Source organism: Lutra lutra, chromosome 4 (genome assembly GCF_902655055.1).
Source record: "Lutra lutra chromosome 4, mLutLut1.2, whole genome shotgun sequence".
NCBI lineage: Eukaryota > Metazoa > Chordata > Mammalia > Carnivora > Mustelidae > Lutra > Lutra lutra.
This window is the reverse complement of record NC_062281.1, coordinates 35133365-35154226: the sequence shown is the minus strand read 5'-3', so window position 1 is coordinate 35154226 and position 20862 is coordinate 35133365. Positions and strand designations below refer to the sequence as shown.

The 20862-nt window shown below is 39.6% G+C and overlaps 1 protein-coding gene across 1 annotated transcript in view; it reads left to right on the top strand.

The window, feature by feature from the left end:
• Window positions 1-636: 636 nt before the first annotated feature.
• The window catches only part of ATP6V1C1 (ATPase H+ transporting V1 subunit C1), a 42198-nt gene continuing 21972 nt past the window's right edge, over window positions 637-20862 (top strand). Inside the window, exons 1-3 of the mRNA XM_047726463.1 lie at window positions 637-828; window positions 17229-17399; window positions 18385-18452. Coding sequence (XP_047582419.1) covers window positions 17268-17399; window positions 18385-18452 — 200 coding nt within the window. The 5' untranslated portion in view covers window positions 637-828; window positions 17229-17267. The remainder of the gene's footprint in view (window positions 829-17228; window positions 17400-18384; window positions 18453-20862) is intronic.

The following is a 20862-nucleotide window of genomic DNA, read 5'->3' as shown; positions in this document are numbered from 1 at the left end:
CAGGGTTCAGAAGAGCGGCTTGCTACCGCTTTCTCCCAAAGAACATGCTTTTTCCCTGTCCATACCTTTGTTCTGAAACCTTTTTTGGTTTCTCATTATGTAATATGGTTTCAACTATTATGATATTCACCACGCGCCACACACAGTCCTGAACTAGATAACGTGCCCTCTCATGGCAAGGAGTGATTCGCTCTGGTAGATAAATCCTAAAAAAATTTAACGGAATGCCTAGTGCACAGTATGTTCCAAGAACATTTACGGAATTAACTGGAATGGACTGGAAGGAAAATGTGAATAAGCTAAAGTAAACTGTGAAGGGTATTACTCAGAAAACAGGACTGCCTGGAGAAAACCCCGAGTGGAGCAGCCTGTGTAGGGGGCTGGAGACAAAGTCTGACCCACAGAAACCCTAAAAAGTGGGATAACGTTAGGGAGGGTGGCGATGACGTTCACAGGAGGCGGACCAGACGGCGTCAGGACACTAGCAGAGGCGGCAAAGCCCACCCAACCCGGAACCACAGCCACCAGCTTTCCCGGGTCTCCCGGGCTCCCGGGAGAACCTCCCGGCCCCGCCCCTCCGGGGAGGTCGCCACTGCGACGGCAGCTGCGGCTGCGCAGTGGCGCGCGCGTAGGCGAAGCGGCGCGCGCCGCGGTCAGCTGACTGCTCCGGCTGGCACGTGACTTGCTCCGTAGGCGCTGGGGTCGAGAAAGCCGTGAGGCCGGAGCTTAGGTTCCGGCAGGGATGGAGCGCTGAGCCGTTAACGTCTGCAAGGCTGACCGCCTCCGTACCTGTTAGTGCAGCCACTTCGTCGTTTGACACCTTCCTGGGTCAGTGAGTGATGGTTACCCCGGATGGCCAGGCCGAACCTTGCGCTGCGGTCGCCGTCTGGGAAGGATGGGGGTGGGTGCAGGGGCCGAGGCTGTGGCGTTGGAGCTGGCGGCATCGTTGTGTCTGGTTTCTCGGCGTTGGTTCGTTGAAACCTTGGGCGTGGGTTCTGTTTCTAAGGAAGAGGAAGAAGGGAAAAAGAAATGGCCCTAGGGGGTACTGAATAGCCGAGACAGGAAGGAGAAACACTGCGGGTCTGGGACATTTCTCCTTGGAAGGGGTGAGGGGAGCGAATCCACGCCCCTTGATTTAGAGGGATGAAATGTGACAGAGTGGCCCAGATGAGGATCTGGGGTGGTGTGTGTGAGGTCACAGAGAGTTCAAGAGTCTTCACTGGGCATACGCGCTTGTGAGTAGGGCGATGGCAGTTTAAAGGGCCTAGCAACCCTTCACTACAGGCTGGGGACTCTCCCAGAGGATGCAGGGCCTTTGTAGGCAGGGGAAAGAACGAGAATCCAGAAAACTCAAACTGTTTTTTATTAGATGGGGGAAAGATAGGCAGGAAACTCCTGGAAAGGAACTTGAGGGGGGAATCACATAAGGCGAATTGAATCACCTGAGAAACGGGTAAAGAGAAGCAGATACTCTTTTCAGAGGAAAATTCTGGTACGATAGGGAAAAATCAAATGTTTCAGCGAGAACTCAGTACTTAGCACTACTCTGGGAGTGCAAGAACGGGGCTGTAAACAGTCCAGCCTTAGGAGTTCGAACCAATGTTGGGGAGATAAGTCACACACACATGACACATTGAAGTACAATGAGGCTGTATATAATTGTCAAAAAAAATGCTAAGTGCTTTGGAATTGTGGAGCAGGGACAGAGGTATGAACTGACACTGTCCCGAAATATCCTGGAGGAAAGGCAACTGGGGTTGGATCTCTGCAAGCCAGTGGGATTTGAACGGGTGGAGAGAAGTGAGAACTTTCTAGGCAGGGAAAGCCATCTAGGCAGGATTTGAACGCCTGAAGATGAAAAGAAAGAGTGGTTCTAGGGGAGTCCAGGTTTGTGGTGATTTTGAATTTCAGAGAAGTGAGAAAGTGGGGTCAGATACTGAAGACTTTGATATTTACTCATTCATTCTACTGATATATATTGAGCTATATACCCAGTGCTATGCTGGTAGGAAGGTTTAGAAGATTTAGAAAACACTCTCATAGAGTTTCCAGTCGAGTGGAGAAGATGGGTCTTAATAATTATGTAAGTGTGAATTGTGTTTGGGAGGAATAACAGTGGTGTGAAAGAGTTTGTAAAGGACATGGCCTTTAGAGGAAGTTCAAAGGAGGCTTTTTGGAGCATCTGACTTTCAAACTGACATCTGAAAAGAGGCTAAAAAGGGTGTGAAAGTGTGAGTAAAAAACGTTCAAAACAGAAGGAACAGCGTATGTCAGTACCCTGAGATGTGAAGAGGAATAAAGCTTTTGAGAAATAGAAGGACTAGCAGGGTCGAATCCGGAGAGAAATGTGTGAGAGAGGCAGGTTGGGGAAGGCTGGGATCGGGCCCAGCAGGGCTTTTTATCCTAAAAGCAAAGGAAAGCCAGTGAGGATGATAGGCAGTAGAGTGAGTTAGACGTGGTTTTTAAAAATAACATTTAGTGAGAATGTGGAGGGTTCAAAACTGAATGAGGGGGAAACCACTTCAGGAGGACATTGTTGTAATTCCAAGAGATGGTAAGGCAATTTAGTAGTTTATCCTCCTGAAGGAAATGGAGAGCCACGGAAGGATTTGAAGGTGGGATACCTTCTCTTTTTACCAAGGAATTAAGGAGAAGGTTTAACCATATTCACTTTTAGAGGAGCTAAGGAGTTGGGGAAGGGAAAGAGTGATTAGATTCTATTTTGATCCTTCACTGAAGGTAGTTATAACTACCCCCTAAGCAGTCCTGAGGACAGGGAAGGCTGGATCATTTGGGGGTTGACTGAAGGTTCCTTTGCAAAAATCTGTTTTGGCCTTCCTGACTTACCCTTTGGTAATGTTACTCCTCCAGAATACCTTTTATTGAATAGTAGTAACAGGGTAGACTCAGTTACCTTTCATGTTTATTTTGTCCTGACAGGTCTTTGAGAGAGAATAGATGAAAATGCATTTCATTTTATAGATAGGAACCTATCCAGACCCTTGAAACTAGAAACAGATTTGTCTCAGTCTGGCAGAACTTTCAACAGGGTGCTGACTGCCGGTGTACTTTTCCTGCTGAGTACCTACATAATACTTAACCACAGCCATATCTAGAGAGGATGAATTTCCTGATTCAGCACGTTAGCACTTTTGGTGAACTTTTTCTCGTAGGACACCTTCAAGGGATTTGGCATTGGTGGTCAGTGCTTTCAAAACTGCTTTTCTGTAAGCTTGGGTCAAGCTAGTCAGTTTACAGTTGCGCTGGAGGAGATAAAGAGCAGCAGAGTGGAGCTCACGGCCTTCAGGTTGTCAATCACAGTTCTTTGGCAACAAGCAAGTCTCGAATGGTGCTGAAGACCGAGCCTTGGGGTTGTGTCTCCGAACTCCGGGATCTTTTTCTCTTTTGGTGTATCTTGCAGGGACTAGATAAAATCTAAAGAAACAGTACTCGGGATCTGACAGAAGCAAATGCCGAGAGGTAGGTAGGTAGTGTAATTCTGCTTTTAGAACTGGGCAGGAGATGCTTGCTTTTAATTTTTGGCATATCAGTTTTAGGGAACCTCATTGACATTGGCTTTTACAACCAAAAAGAAAATTTAGGGCTTCAAAAATACTATTCTGTGATTATTTCCATAACTTGTGAAATAATTCCATTGGCCAAAGAGCAAAACTGGAATGCCAAAATAAACCTTTGCAGAGGGATCTCCTTGTAGTCCACCAGTTCCAAAGCATCTTCCTATTGAACTTGAGTCTGTTTAGGGGTAGGTACAGTTTTGACTTAGTATTTCCTAGTTAAATTTTGTTCTTGTACATATTTTGATCTGTCTGCAGAAGTAAATCTTTTTCACCCTTTGGATGTGGAATTATATGCTATTTCAGATGTAAACTAATTCATGTTAGATTCCCATTTCAACAACACTTTTAAGACGTAGTAGAAATAGAAACTATTAATATAGTGCCCTTGGAAAGATAGCTCGGGTCAGGACCCATGGCATTCTAAAATTTCTTATTGACACGAGTGAGCCTTGGAACAAGAAATTTCAAACTATGTTCTTGATAATGAAGCACAATTATTTTCTAGTGGTAATCTACTTCTAATGTTATATCACAGTGTAAATCTGTTGTACATTTATTGAGTTCCAAAAGGAGCCAGGTGAGCCATGGAAGAGAAGTGCTTTGGCTATATCGGTGGGTAAAAGAGCATTAGCTCTTTGTCTAAAATGGGGTGTGTGTATATTTGAAAATAAAATGCCAGGTAAGTGCAAAAAACAGTGTTTTATAAAAAGAAGCTGGTGTAGTTTTAAAGATACTGGAAGCAAGCTATCAGTGAATAGGAAGTTATTTGTAAATTAAGCTGATAAACAGGTGGATTAACTTTACCATGAAGGTTTTCTTTATGAACCAGGCTATAGCTTAATGTTTCTGTACGGGTGTTACTGGCATTTTGGACAGGACAGTCTGTTGTTTGGTCCCCATCCACTAAATGCAGTTAGTAGCCTCCACGTTGGGACCACCTAAAATGTTCCCATACATTTCTCCTGGAAGAGAGACGTCCCATTTGGTCACGAAACACTTGCCTGTGGTGCTACCATTTATTTGTTGACAGACATTTGAGTGCTTGTTAAGTGACAGATATTCTGTTAGATGTTGAGGGTATAGAAGTTAAGAGTAGTAGTTTAATAAACTAGCTGTAAAATATGTATAGTCTCTAGTCATGTGATCTTGGACAGATGATTTCATTAACTGTTCTTCCATCTACAGCTGGGGGTGAAATAACATCTTTGAAGAAGTTAAATGCAAAATTGCATAGCATATTGACGTGCTTATCACATAGTGCATATTCAGTAAGTGGTTGTCGCTATCAAACAGAATCTCAAGCTTACTGGAGTGATGAATTGGGAAAAACTAACTTGAAAATCTGTAACTTGGTGAGTTTCAGGCTACATTGTGTTAGAGATAAAAGCACCTTCTGGTGGAATGTGGTATTGTGGTCCAATCAGTGTTACAAAATACCAGCCCAAAATGAAAGGGAAGTAACACTTTGGGAGCCATGAGTGTAGATTCAGGGATTCCCCTCGCATGGAAGGAATTGTTCGTTCCTTGGGTCATTGCTGAGTTGCCTGTGGCAGAGAGGAAGTCTCTGGGAGCTCAGAAGGTCCTGATGATTACTTTCAGTAATAGGTATACAGTGTCCTCCTGCCATGTCTACCAATTCACCTAGCTTTACCAGAAATTGCAAGAAATTTGCCCTAACATGCCCGAACACAATCCACCATCCCACCCCCCAACCTTTCAGTTTTTATAAGTGATATTTATGAAAAGTTAAGGCTTGGCTTTTACAAATTTATTTTTAGCCAACTGTGAAATAAGAACATGGTAGTTTAGGGGCACCTGGGTGGTTCAGTCAGTTAAGCTTCCAACTCTTTTATTTATTTATTTATTTATTTGACAGAGAGAAATCACAAGTAGGCAGAGAGGCAGGCAGAGACAGAGAGGAGGAAGTAGGCTCCCCGCCAAGCAGAGAGTCCGATGCGGGACTCGATCCCAGGACCCTGAGACCATGACCTGAGCCAAAGGCAGAGGCTTAACCCACTGAGCCACCAGGTGTCCTAAGCTTCCAACTCTTGATTTCAGCTCAGGTGGTGATCTGGTGGGTCTTGGGATTGAGTCCTGCTTTGGGTTCTGCTTTCAGCTGGGAGTCTGCTTGAAATTCTCTCCCTCTGCCTGCTCGCCCCCACCCCAACCCCAGGGCTCCCCTGCTCATGCACTCCCCTGCTCATGCTTGTGGTATTTGCTTATATCAAAAAAGATGGTAGTTTATAAAATATGTCTGTTAAAGATAAAATTGTCTTCCATCTTTAAATGTATATTTTTTTAAGATTTTATTTATTTATTTGACAGCGAGAGAGATCACAAGTAGGCAGAGAGGCAGGCAGAGAGAGCGGGGAGGAAGCAGGCTCCCTGCGGAGCAGAGAGCCTGATGTGGGGCTCGATCCCAGGACCCTGGGACCATGACCTGAGCCGAAGGCGGCAGAGGCTTTAACCCACTCAGCCACCCAGGCGCCCCTTTAAATGTATTTTTGGCATGAAATTCAGGTAATCTGTAATGGGATTATAGAGCAATTTAAAATATTGCAGTTGAAAACAAAAAGTCAGAGATTAAGATTTATTTGAAGAAGGTATATGTTCTGACAATTTCTAAGTTTTGTTCTGTATGAATCATGAAACTACTCCTTGAAAAGTAAAATTCTCCTTTTAGCTATTGGAAACTTTTAAACAAGTTTTATTACCAGTAAGCCCTTCCCACAATCTCAGTTAAGATGCTTCTGTTTTGAAGGGTAGAATTTCAACATTCAAAGAGGAAACAGTTGTTCTTACTTTTTATTTTTATGGTGTTAACAGTTTCTGGGGTAGGATGTGGCACCTTTTTTTAAATGAATGGATGGTGGTAAATCTTTTGCACTGATGAATTCTCTTAAAGGTTGATGTGTCACAGTTGGAAGGCTGTGTGATATTTTGCTGACATCTGAGGTGTTTCTTCTTGCACTTGTCGTAAACAATAGGCCACTTAGTAAACTTGGTATTTTCAAGGACTGAAAAGGAGGTTGTTTTGCATGTAAACCACCTTCAGTCTTAAGTTGTTGAGAAATTTTATTTACTGTGGAAAGTGGTTGCATTTCAGAGACTATTGGTTTGTTGAAAGCATTGAAATCAGTTAAGTATTGGAACACTTACTGGGGTGCTGTACTGTTTTCTGTGGTTTCCCCTGTGTTGGGTCAGGGTCACACCTTCAAAAAGACATGACAGCAGGTCTCTCTTTGACCTTATTATCTTAATCTTTTATGTTGTTGTGATAGTTTCTGCTTTACTGTTTTTTTATATTGAGATCAGTTATGGTAGGAAAATAATCTACAGCCTTCAAATTCCCAGTAGTGGGTTGACACAGTAAATAAACGATCTCAGAGCTTTGTACCCAGGCTTTCCTTTTTCTTTTGTGTTTCTCCTTTTCTCCAATGTATTTTTCTTTTTTTAAGATTTTATTTATTATTAGAGAGAAAGTGCAGGTGTACACAAGCAGCGGGGCGGGGTAGGGGGAGAGGGAGCGAATCGCAATCAGGCTTTGCCCTGAGCGTGGAGCCTGCCTCGGAGCCTGACTTGGGGCTTGATCTACGTGCCCTGAGATCATGACCTGAGCTGAAATCGAGAGTTAGATACTTAACAGACTGAGCCACTCAGGCAACCTTCCAACGTATCCTGCCTTGATTTTTCTTTTTTGTCTTGTCACTTGCGTTAAGTTTTCCTTCTACCTCTAATGGCACACACAGACCTATCTGCTCATATAGACCTGTGTGCACATGATTGTAAGTTCCTTCAAGAGAGGGAGTGCATTTCATTTGTTTTGCTTCTTAGATCCTATCACAATTCTGAAAACTTAAGCACTCACAACATTTTGTGACATGAATGATATGGCCCTGAAAACAGTTAAACTCAACAAGAGATATGAGACAAAACACCAAAAGGTGTCTGCTTTATTTAATGTGGTTAATTACATGGGTTTAAATGGGTTGGGGGGAACATACTGAGGGGAACATACTGGTTTGGGATTATAATAGTGGATTTAGTGCACGGTTAGGCTTAGTTGGGAAAGTCTTTTTGTTAAGGGAAGTTTGAGTTGGTTTAGACAAGAAGAGAAGTTTTGTGCAAAATGGACTGTCTGAGGAAGAGAACTAAAGGCAGGCAGGCCTGAGGTCAAGGTTGATAGAGGTCAGGAAGATTGTGAAGGTAAGGCAGAAAAACTAAGAGAAATACACTAGTGGTGATGACAGTGAGGACAGGCAGATTTGAGTCTTACTTCTAAGAAAGAAGCAAACTAGGAGTGTACATTTATGTGAGTTGTTAAGCCTTCTATTACCAATATTTTTAGAGCTGCAAATTTTCAAGGGGATGTTTTGGGAATGAATCAGAACTCTATACACTGTGGTCACAAAGCCACCTGCTATGTTTATGTTGGGTATTTAAAATCCTCTGTATTCTGTCCTTCAAAAAATAAGAATTTGCATTTCTTGAGCACAGCAAGAGTTCACTCATTTTGTTTTGTTCTGTACCTGATTTCATATTTCATACTGCTTTTCACATTTTAAGTTTATAACCTGCCATAAAAAGCATGTGAAAAAGTGGGTTGATACATGTTTCTCAGTGCCACGGAACAAAAATCATTTGTGTATTATAGAACTAGCATTAATAATGGCAAATTATGTCTTTTTAATGCTTTAAAATGAATTTGTATTTTATCCGTCATGTAACCATGCCATATATTTCTAAATTAATGACACATGTGTGAATGTGTGGGGCATTTATTCAGGCTCTATCTGTTCTTTTTTTTTTTTTTTTTTTTAAATAAAAGTGAACAGTTGTCCCCTTATTACCAAAGAAATACATTTTCGTTGTTGTGCTCACAGTATTACTACAGTCAAGCCCAGCTTTGAAGCCTACTTTAAAAGAAAAAATGGAACTTAAAAAGCTGAAAAATACATCTAAAGTGAAAAATTCACTTTGTGGGACGAATAGCAGAATACTGTAAAGAAGAATTCAGCAGTCTGGAAGAGGGAGCCAGAAGTACCCAAACTGAAGCCTTGAAAAGCAACTGAAAAAATGGATAGAAGCTTTTTGACCTGTGCGACAGTATTGGGTAGTTTTACATGTGAATTTTGTCTCAAAAAAAGGGAAAGGGAAGCTGAAAAACAACCTAAAAATGATAATGGATGAAATTTTTTCAAATTTGATGAAAACTAATCATAGATTCAAGAAACTCAGTGTGGTTCAAGCTGTAGAGTAGGCAAATTTTTCTTAGACCACAGCAAATATTATAAAAGAAGAAATTGGTAAATTCGCAGAATTGAGCTTCCCAGCAGTAAGTGTTGGTAAGCCCGTATAACAGCTGGAACTTGCATACTTTGTTAACGTATCTACTTTGGAAAACAGTTAGGCAGCTTCTTATGAAGTTAAATATATGCTAATCAACTCAGGAATTCCATTTCTTGATGTTTATCAAGAGAAGTGAAAATCCATTTTCACAGGAAGCTTTGTAGTGCAATGTTCATAGCACCTCTATTGTCAAACGCCCCAAACCAGAAAGTCTAAGTGTCCATCACCAGACAAATAAATAAGCAAACTGTAGTACATTCATGTAATGAAGCATAAGCAATGAAACGGTGTACTTCTACTCATCATATAACATGGCTTAACGTCAAAGATTTGTGAGCAAAAGGAGTCAGATGCAAAGAATATATAATATAGTTTCTATTTACAATGATTTCTAGACAGTCAAAACTATAGTGTGACAGCAGATCACCATCTGTCCAGGCTGGCAGTGCAATAGGAATTGACTGGGACTGGGTGCAAGGAAAGGCTTTGGGATCACAGAAATGTTTTTTTGTTTTTTTGTTTTTTTATTTTTTCAGCATAACAGTATTCATTATTTTTGCACCACACCCAGTGCTCCATGCAATCCGTGCCCTCTACAATACCCACCACCTGGTGCCCCCAACCTCCCACCCCCCACCCCTTCAAAATTCTCAGATCGTTTTTCAGAGTCCATAGTCTCTCATGGTTCACCTCCCCTTCCAATTTCCCTCAACTCCCTTCTCCTCTCCATCTCCCCTTGTCCTCCATGCTATTTGTTATGCTCCACAAATAAGCGAAACCATATGATAATTGACTCTCTCTGCTTGACTTATTTCACTCAGCACACAGAAATGTTTTTAATCTTGGTTGTGGTGGTGGCTACACAAGCGTGTACGTTTGTCAGCTCATTAAACAGTACCTTTATAATGAGTGCATTTTATTGTATATGAAGTATATTTCAATAAAGTTGATTTAAAGTGAAGGGAGTTAACCAGTGATAAACCAGATACTTTAAAGTACCTGATAAACCAGGTACTTTAACTGTATTATTTAATCCGCATAGTGATTTATTCATTCAAGAATATTCAGGAGCTCCTACGTGGCCCAGTCGTTTAAGCATCTGACTTTGGCTCAGGTCATGGTCTCAGGGCTCGAGATCAAGCCCTGTGTGGGGCTCCCTGCTTTTCGGGGTGTCTGCTTGTCCCTCTCTCTCTGCCCCTCCCCCCACTCATGAGTGCATGTGTGCGCACTTTCTCTCTCAGAGAAATAAAATCTTTAAAAAAAGAGAATATTTGCCAGATACTTTTTGAGGTTCTACATACTGACCTCTGTGCTAGGTACGGAGGATACTGAGTTGTGAGCAAAAACTACCACCTACCCGAAGGGGCAGTTTATTTGGAAGAAAGACATTAATAAAAAGTTTTCCTCAGGGAAATACTGAAAAGAAGGTGCTATGAAAACATAAAATACATTTCATTCTTAGCATTTAATGATATGATACCATCTTAGCAAATCATGATACATATTATATGATTTATCTCCTAATGTATGAGGCACTTTCTGTGCCTTTGTTTCTTCATTTTTAACTACTACCTATGTGATAAGTTTGTTTGAAATGAGTTCGTATGTATGGAGGGTTTCGACTAGTGCTAGTAAATGGGAAGTGGCCAATAGGTATTGGCTGTTACCTTGATGACATTGATAATTCTAATTGTCTAATGTTGCAGGGGTACACCTGACTGACTCAGGGAACACTGGAGTAGGACATGGTTTTGGGGAAGAGATTATGAGTTTTGACTAGAAATGTTGGGTTTTTGGTGCTTTTGAGACATCCAAGTGGAGACATCTTGTACTTAGTTGAGGAGGCTTGTTGGGTATAGCTCTCAAGGCAATGGAGGGCCTGGGCTGGAGATAAAAATTTGGGAGAATGTTTAGCATCTAGCCTGGAATTCCCATGAGTATAGATAACATCTTCAAGAGCAAAACTATACACACATTTAAAAAGCATTTTTTTTTAAATATTAGAAAACATTATTTTCGAGAGAGAACATGCAAGCAGAATTTGGGGCAGAGAAAGAAAAGTGGACTCCCAGCTGAGCGTGGAGCCCATTGCAGGGCTTGATCCCACGACACTGAGATCATGACCTGAGCTGAAATCAAGAGTCAAACGCTTAAGTGACTGAGCCACCCAGGCACCCTGTATACACACATTTATACCCACATAGAGCAGAAGGACTTAGACCCAGATCTTATTTTTGAGGAGCTCAACATTTGATTGGAGTGCCTTTTAATTTTCTCTTTTGTTTAACATACAATTTGTATATATGCCTGACTTCCAGTATATTCAGTGACATAAAGGGAAATTATTAGGAATAAAAACAGAAGTCATCTGAAGCATACAGAGGAGGTGGAAGTGTCTGTGTTGTGATGAGAAGATAACCAGTGGACACCCAGTTTTGACTGTTTCCATGCAGCTGAGATAAAAGGGAAAAGGTGTTTAGCAATATGGATTTCATTTGCTGATCTAAAAAGCATGTACGAATATTTGTCTGCAAAGATAAATTTTATTTGGAACTGAGCCTAAAGTTTCTTAAATTTCAAGTTTTTGTTTGTTTGTTTGTTTGTTTTTAAATTAAGTAAACTCTACACTCAGCATGGGACTTGAACTCAGTGACCGCAAGATGTAGTGTCACATCTCTACCAAGTGAACCAGCCAGGTGCCCCTCAAGTAGAAATTTTTTAAAAGATTTTATTTATTTATTTGATATAGAGAGAGAGATCACAAGTAAGCAGAGAGGCAGGCAGAGAGAGAGGGAGAAGCAGGCTCCCTGCTGAGCAGAGAGCCTGATGCAGGGCTCCATCCCAGGACCGTAAGATCGTGACCTGAGCTGAAGGCAGAGGCTTAACCCACTAAACCATCCAGGCACCCAAGGAGAATTTTTTTTATGTGACTTGTGTCCACAGGATAACAGTGGACATTGTTCAGAAACAGAGAAAAGAGGATTTTGCAAGAGACTTACTGATGCTGTTTTCATGAGCATTTCTTACATTCATCATTTTGTTGACTCCTTCCAGCAGCTCTGTGAAGAGATTTGTAGTATTGCACAGATGAGGAAACTAATGAGAATGGATAAAGTTAAGATTGTAACTATTATGGACTTCAGAGTTTGTGACTTTTTCTTTCTGAAATCCAGGTCTCTTTTTAAATTTAATTTAAATTCTATCTCTAGGTCTTTTGAATATTTTCTTTTATTTTATTTTACTTTACTTTTCTGTTTGGAGATACCATGTTTCTTCCAGCAGCTAGGATAGTTTGGGATGCTGGGTGTTGCTGTTTTTGAAATTGTGATGATCCTGCTGAAACGAAAAGGGAAAGGAAGCTCAAATCAGGTCCCTTTATCTAGCAGAATTCCTTGGGCCTACAGGTTGCTGGGAGCCTGGAAGGAAACAGGACGAAGGGGTTTAAGGTTACAAGTGGATCTCTCCAAATAGGAGAGCTCAGGTGGGTCTGAGTGCAGAACATTTTCTTCTAGCATGACCCAATAGAAAGAACATAGCCTTTACAGTCCAACACAGTGAGATTTGAACCCCATTTGCCACTTGTGTAACCTTGGTAAATTAGTAACCTTTCCAAGTATTATTGCCTAGCTCATAGGGCTGTCTTGAGAATTAAATGAGATAGTATAGGAGATGTGTATAACAGAGTACCAAACAGAGGACACCTCTTCCTCCCCATCGCCAAAACGATCCTGGAGAGGTCTCTAGTTGAAAAATGGAATTAGAGGGCGCCTGGGTGGCTCAGTGGGTTAAGCCTCTGCCTTTGGCTCAGGTCATGATCTCAGGGTCCTGGGATCGAGGCCCACATCCGACTCTCTGCTCAGCAGGGAGTCTGCTTCTCCCTCTCTCTCTCTCTGCCTGCCTCTCTGCCTACTTGTGATCTCTCTCTCTCTGTGTCAAATAAATAAATAAAATTTAAAAAAAAAGAATGGAATGGAATTAGAATACTTTCTGTAAGTTCCCTAGACATTTTTTTAATGTGGTTTTTTTTTCTTTTTTTCTTTAGTAATCTCAGGTGGGGCTCAAACTCAGGTACCCCTTTCCTAGACAATACTGGACTCTACTTTGGCTTAGAATTATCATGACATTATTTCATTTGATCCTGATAAAAGCTCAGTGAAATAGGGCAGGACAGGTATTTATAAATAAGAAATGGGGCTCTTTTTTTTTTTTAATTTCTTGAAATACTTTGGAAACCTATTGGGTGAAAGATTTTCTAGAACTCTAAATGGTATGATAGTGACATCTACTGTAATAGCTCATATTATTACAGTCTTTGAAGAAGCTGCAGTTTGGATAATTTTAAAAATCTCAGGAAGAATTTAATCACCTGCTATTTCGAGGGGAGAAGACGTATAAAATGTCATCAGATATAATTTAACTGAATCATTTGTATAAATAATTACAATAAAACCTCAAATTTCCAAAAGCCACTGTTAATAATCTGAATTATTAAAAGAGGTTGAAAGATGTTATTGGATTTTCTAATAAACCAAGAATTTTAAAATTCAAGGTAGTCCTGTAATTGGTGTTTGGGCTAAAAAAGCTAGATTTGATAAATATAAGAATATTAAATGGAGGAGATAGGGAAAAGCCAATGCTGAAGTGGCCAAAGACAAGTGAAAAGATAGCAAGGTTTGGAGCAGCTTAGGTGAGGTGACCCAGGATTTTAGGCAGTGGAGGACAGGATTAGGCAATGACAGGAAAGCAGGAGATTGACCCATAACATTTCATCAGGAATTTAATTTAAAAAGCAACTTAACTGAAATGGATCCTGTAGTTAATATAGGTGTAGCCCAAGCTCTTACCTTACAACCTTATGTGATTAGAGTTGCTGAATATGTCGACCCTAAAATATTTTTTTTAAAAGATTTCATTTATTTATTTATTTGACAGACAGAGATCACAAGTAAGCAGAGAGGCAGGCAGAGAGAGAGAGGAGGAAGCAGGCTCCCCGCCAAGCAAAGAGCCCGATGTGGGGCTCAATCCGGACCCTGGGATCATGACCTGAGCCGAAGGCTGAGGCTTTAACCCACTGAGCTACCCAGGTGCCCCGACCCTAAAATATTTTTTAAAAATTCCAGAACATCATAAAGGTTTCTGCTCAGTATATTATTATGCTTGGTCATAACATAAACAGGTTAGAAAGCGTCTACTAGTATTAAGACAAAATTGTGGTCAGAGGATTAACATAGTAATAAGACTACTTTATTCTTCTGGATATTCCATTTGAAAGTTTAATAAAATTTAATTTTTATAAATTTGCTAGGTATTGTTTTATTTTATCATAAGGTAATTATGTTCTTATAACAGTTAAAATGCTTAATTTTGAAATATTTCAATTATTTAGAAAAGCTCAACTATTTCACATCAGCAGACATCCATGTACCCACTACTCAGATTTTTAACAGGTATTAACATTTTGCCATATTTGCCCCAGATATTTTTTTAAAGAAATCTTAGATACATAGCTGATGTACCTTTCTCCTATACATGTTTCTTTATTTTCCTGTAAATATCTATTTATGAACAATGTATACAGTTGTGTGGGAACTTCATTTGGTAACTGCTTCGGAGAACGGTTTGACAGTACCCAGCAAAGTTGATGATGGTTTGTCCATTATCTCCTGATATGTAACAAACCACCCCAAACTTCAGTGGCTTAAAACAGTGATTTCTTATTTCCCCTGATTCTTTGGGTTTTCTCAGTGCTTTTTCTGATTGTTCCATTTGGGCTTGATAGGGCTGCATTCAGCTGGAACATTCACTGCTGGAAGTTTCAAGAAACTCAGCTGTTTCACAGCGTATGCTGGTTGTCAGCCCTAGTGTTGCTGGTTCTCTGCCTTGTGGCCTCTTATTTTCCCGTAGACTAGACTACATGCTTCCTTCCATGGTGATCTGGGGACCTTCCAAGAAACAGAAGTGGAAGTTGCAAGGCCTCTTGAGGCCTGGGCCCTAAACTCACATAGTGTGGCTTCCTTGAGTTTTGTTGGTCAGAGCAAGTCACAAGACCAGCCCAGATTGTAGGTGAGAAGAAATAGAATCCACCTTTTGATGGGAGGAGTGGCAGTCACATTGTATTGAAGCATGGAAAGACTTGTCACCTCCATATTTGGAGATGGTCTACCATATTATCATACTCAATTCAGCTGTTTTACTTCTCTCTGTTCTGGAGAAACTCTTTCACAAAAACAGACATGCACAAGGTTGTTCACTGCAAATTGTTTATAATAGCCAAAAAAGTAAAATGTAACTATCCTTCCAGAAGAAAATGTATAATAAATATTATATTATTCATAAAATACCTTATAGCACTTAAAATGAATGAACTACAATATATGGATCACCACGAATAATCCCAGAAAACAGGTTGAATGAAAAAATTAAGTTGGAAAAGAATATGGGTAGAATGGTATTTATATAATAGCTTTAAAATTTAACATTTGAAGTTTCTCAGGTATTCTAGAAATGGTTTTGTTTTCAAGTCAAAGCTTACCTCTGAATGGCTTCTTTAGAAGTTGGTGCTCTGAGTGGCTTCCTTCCATGGATGGCCAGTTAATCTGTACTGTTTTCTGACCAGACCAAATGCTTTGTCAGGGCTTGCCATCACGAACAAGTCTTGTGTTTATTTTGTTGATCATTTGATAGAGTGTAGCTTTTAAATGCATCTTTATCATTAATGTTGGAAAAATCATTTTAGAGTAAAATTTCTGAGGTAGTAACGTAATACCACCATCTATATTTATACCAGTTTAACCTGTCTGAATTTCTTATCTATAAGTGGGGAGGATGATATGTATCTCAGAGGTGTTGGGAAGATCGAGATAATAATGTATAAAACATTTACAATAGTACCTAGTATATAATAGATACAGAAGTTGGAAAAAGATAAATATATAGAATGCACTTTCAGTTGTATAATAATTGCATGGGATTACTTCAGTTATAAATCTAAAAATAGGTTGAGTGAAATTATGAAATTGATAAAAGTCCATTATGATTAGCTGTAATACTTTGCATTTTAAAGGAAATTTAAATTTATAGAGTCTTTCCACATTTTTGTTATCAGGACAATGTTGTAAGGTAGTTATTTTCTATTCAGGAGAGCCTCAACAATCACTGGTAGTCGGAAAATTTATGGTGGTTCTAATGAAGATATATTAAAATGGAAATAATGACATGGTAACATTTTCATTTTTAGGAGTTTGGTACTTTACCTACTTAGATTCTGAATAGATTTGACTCTAGACTTTTATTTTTCTGTGTGAGGGAGTGAGGAAGGGAGGGAAGTTGTAGAAGAGGGTGGTTGTGTCTTTATTTTTTTAAGATTTAATTAATTTATTTATTTGACAGAGAGCACAAGCAGGGGGAGCAGCAGGTTGAGGGAGAGGCCACTTCTTTGCTGAGCAGGAAGCCCAGTGTGGGACTTGATCCAAGGACCCTGAGATCATGACGTGAGCCGAAGGCAAAAGCTTAACTGACTAAGCCACCCAGGCACCCGAGGGTTCATTGTGTCTTAATGGAATTTTTGGAAGGGGATCCACAGCCTCTCACTCAGATCCAGTGGTGGTGTGTCACCCCACCCCACCCCCATCGTATTTTTTATGTGTGAGGCAATTGGCAAGATTTTTTTTGCAAATTTATAAATGTTTGATGGCTACTAAAGTATATGCCAGGGATTTGAAGAGGTTCCTTTAGGTTGAATATGGATTAAATTTAACAACCAATTTGGTAACTTTGTAGGAGTTGCTAAGCCAGATGTGACAAATTTATTTAGTGGGTACTGTTCAAATGAAGTGATTCAGTTCCTTCTCAGAGGAGTTACCTACCTTGAGTTACCTTCTCAAAGGTAAAAGTTACACATGTTTTTAAATTTCCTATTTTGGTTTTACATCTTAAAAGTTTTTAAAATAAACCTATAAATTTGTGACTCTTCTACTTCTTTAGTGTGATGAAACTGTTGGTAGCTGGTATTTTCAGTTTCACTTCTTTGAGTAATTCCCATTTTAGATGTTCTGTAATTAAAAAAAAATAGATATTTCATGTGTAAAGTCTGTCATTTTTTTTTTTCTAGTATCGTAAATAAATCCCCTTCTACCATATATATGGATTTACTTCCAGGTAAGTAAATTTGACTTTGCTTGGGATCATCTGCCAGTGTTGGATTAATTTTGAAACAGGTTAATATTTATCTTATCCTGTGACTCTGAAATACTTTAGAAACAAATGGTATTGAAGGTATTTTTTGTTTTGTTTACCTTTCAGAGTCACTCTTGGTTTTGGAAAAAATACTTAGTAACAAATATGACTGAGTTCTGGCTTATATCTGCTCCTGGAGAGAAAACATGTCAGCAAACTTGGGAGAAACTGCACGCGGCAACTACAAAGAACAACAATCTTGCTCTTGCTTCAAAGTTTAACATTCCTGACTTAAAGGTAAAATTGCGTGGTGCAGAATAGCATATGAGTTCATCACAAAGAGGCCTCTGCTTACCTTTGAAAAGAAATGAGATATCGGGGTTCCTTCAAAAAAAAAGCTCATTTCTAGCTGTTGGCATAATTGAAAACTTGTCACTTTGATCTTCAGTTTTAAATAATGAGGAAATTGAGATTTTAGAAGTAAACTATCAAAATGAGAGGACATTTTTTAAGACTTTTGTGCTTTTCTAAATTGTAATTGTGATGTGAAATCTTATGAAAATATTTGATACATTACATTTACAAATATGATCTTCAGAAGTGAAAAGTCTTAGTAATATATATTAAATTTCACAGTGAACCCAATGTTTTGTTAATTGAATTCATATAATATTCAGTAATGTGTTTTAACACTGTACCTCTTTAATCATACTTGGCAAATCTCACCTAGTAATTTAATGTAGTTAATTTATTTAACATTTCTTGAAGGTCTATAACTTAACAGCCTCAAAGGGAAGCAGGCTCTCAGTAATTTTACAGAATGGAAAAAATCATATTTTTATTTTGCTGGTTAACTTAGCAGGCAATTTATACATCATATTCATTTAAGAAATACTTAAAACTGCTGGTTCTTAATATTTGGAGAGATATAAGTTCCTTTGGGACACTGATAGTCATGGACCCCTATTTAAGTGCTGCTGTTGTAACCATGACCTCAGGTGAGGCACTTGTCACTGGGCAGTACAGGCAGAGGCATAGGCCTCCCATTATGGAATCCGCACATCTTAAATAGTGGTTGTACCCATGAATTAGAGGATTATCTTATACATATAAATAGCTTTGAAACATCTGACAAACATTTTTTAACCACACTTGCACATGATGAAATTAAGATATGGAAAACTTAAGATTTGTGGTCTCTAAATCAAGATGTTGTATCTCCTTGTAAAACAAAAGTGGGGGGATGAAATCTGGGTAGTAAAATGGTATATTTCCCTTCTAGGTTGGCACACTGGATGTCTTGGTTGGTTTGTCGGATGAACTGGCTAAACTGGACGCCTTTGTAGAAGGGTAATGTACTTGTATGCGTAGACTGGAGCCACATGAGGGTCACTGTTATCAGGCTACCTGGACATTGGGTTTATTATCACATGTAATACTTCGCTTATTGGAATGGTTTTGGAAAATAAGGACTTATTTTCTTTGTAAATCTTCTTTATGAAGGTATAGTTGTTTTTTTTTAATGGAGATTCTTTTTAGATTTTTAAAAATTTTTTACTTTTCAAGATCTTATTTATTTGAGAGAAAGAGAGAGAGCATGCACACAGTAGCAGGGGCAGAGGAAGAGGGAGAAGCAGGCTCCCTTGCTGAGCAAGGAGCCCAATGTTGGTCTTGATCCCAGGACATGGGATCATGAGCTGAGCTGAAGGCAGATGCTTAACTGACTGAGCCACCCAGGCACCCCATGAAGGTACAATTTATGTACAATAAAATACAGCTGTTTGAAGTATGAAAATGGTGACTGTCTTTTTAATATTGATACTGAGATATAACTTATGTGCCATGCAATTCACATGTACAGTGTATAGTGATTTGTTTTTTTAAGATTTTATTTATTTGACAGACAGAGATCACAAGTAGGCAGAGAGGCAGACAGGCTCCCCGCTGTGAAGAGATGTGGGGCTTGATCCCAGGACCCTGAGATCATGACCTGAGCTGAAGGCAGAGGCTTTAACCCACTGAGCCACCCAGGCGCTCCTGTACAGTGATTTTTAGTTAAAGTCAAAGAGTTGTGCAGCCATTGCCACAGTCAGTACAGTACATTTTCATCACTCTCCCACTGCCACCATCACAAACCTCTTGTTTCTTGTCCCCCTTATTCCCTGTCTGCTATTTTATTTTCTGACATATGTATAAGATTTGCTTATTCTGGACATTTCATATAAATGGAATCATACAATATGTGGCCTCTTAATGACTGGCTTCTTTTCCTTGGCATAGTGTTTCAAGGTTTATCCATGTTGTAGCATGTGTCGATAATTCTTTTTACTACCAAAGGATATTCCATTGCACAGACATACTGTATTTTTTTAATCCATTTATCAGTTGGTGGACATTTAGGTTGTTTATTTCCATTTTTTGGCTAATAAGATTAATGCTGGTATGAATATTTGTGTACAGATTTTTTTTTAAAGATTTTATTTATTTATTCGACAGAGATCACAAGTAGGCAGAGAGGCAGGTGGGGCGGGGGGAAGCAGGCTCCCCGCTGAGCAGAGAGCCCGATGTGGAGCTTGATCCCAGGACCCTGGGATCATGACCTGAGCCGAAGGCAGAGGTTTTAATCCACTGAGCCACCCAGGTGCCCCTTGTGTACAAATTTTTGTGTAATTCCTATGTTTTCATTTCTCTTGGGTATGTGCCTAGGCGTGGGGTTACTGGGTCATATGGTAGCTCTATTTTTAACATTTTGAGGAACTGCCAAATTTTTCCTAAGTGGCTGCACCATTTTATAGTCCCACTAACAGTGTATAGAGGTTCTAATTGCTCCACATTATTGACAGACTTTTTACCAGTCATCTTTTTTATTATAGCCATTCTAGTGGATATGATGTAGTATTATTTCATTGCATTTCCTGTTTGCATTTCCCCAATGATTAGTGATGTGTGGAGCATCTTTTCATGCATTTGCACTGGCCATTTGTGTTTCTTCTTTTGAGAAATGTCTATTGGACCCTTTGCCCATTTTTTAATTGTCTTATTATCATTGAATTGTAAGAATTCTTTATATATTCTAGAGACAAATCACTTATCAGATGTGAATTGCACATATTTTCTTCCATTTTGTGGGTTGTCTTCACTGTCTTGATAGTGTTTTTCAAGGCACAATTTTTTTATTTTTTAAAATTTATTTACTTATTTTAAAGGGAGAGAGAGAGTGCACGCATGAGAACAGGGGAAGGAGCAAAGGGAGAGGGATAGAATCTCAAGGACACTCCCTGCTGACCACAGAGCCTGATATGGGGCTCCATAGACCCTGAGATCATGGCCTGAGCTAAAATCAAGAGTTGGATGCTTACCCTATTGAGCCACCCAGGTGCCTCCCCAAATTTTTTTAAAAGATTTTATTTTTAAGTAATCTCTATACCCAGTGTAGGGCTCAAACTCAAAATCCCAAGATCAAGACTCGATGCTCCACTGACTGAGCCAGCAACTTGCCCCTGAATCATAAAATTTTTAATTTTTATGTGCAATGTATCTGGTTTTTGTGGCTTGTGTTTTTGATGCCATGTCTGAGAAACCATTGCCTAATTCAAAGTGACACAGTTTTATAGCTTTATTTTCTTCCATGAGTTTTATAGTTTCAGCTTTTACATTAGGTCTTACATCCCCCCCCTTTTTTTCTTTAAGATTTTATTTATTTAGAGAGAGAGTGTGTGTGTGCGAGCAGGGGAAGTAGCAGGGGGAGAGAGAGAATCTC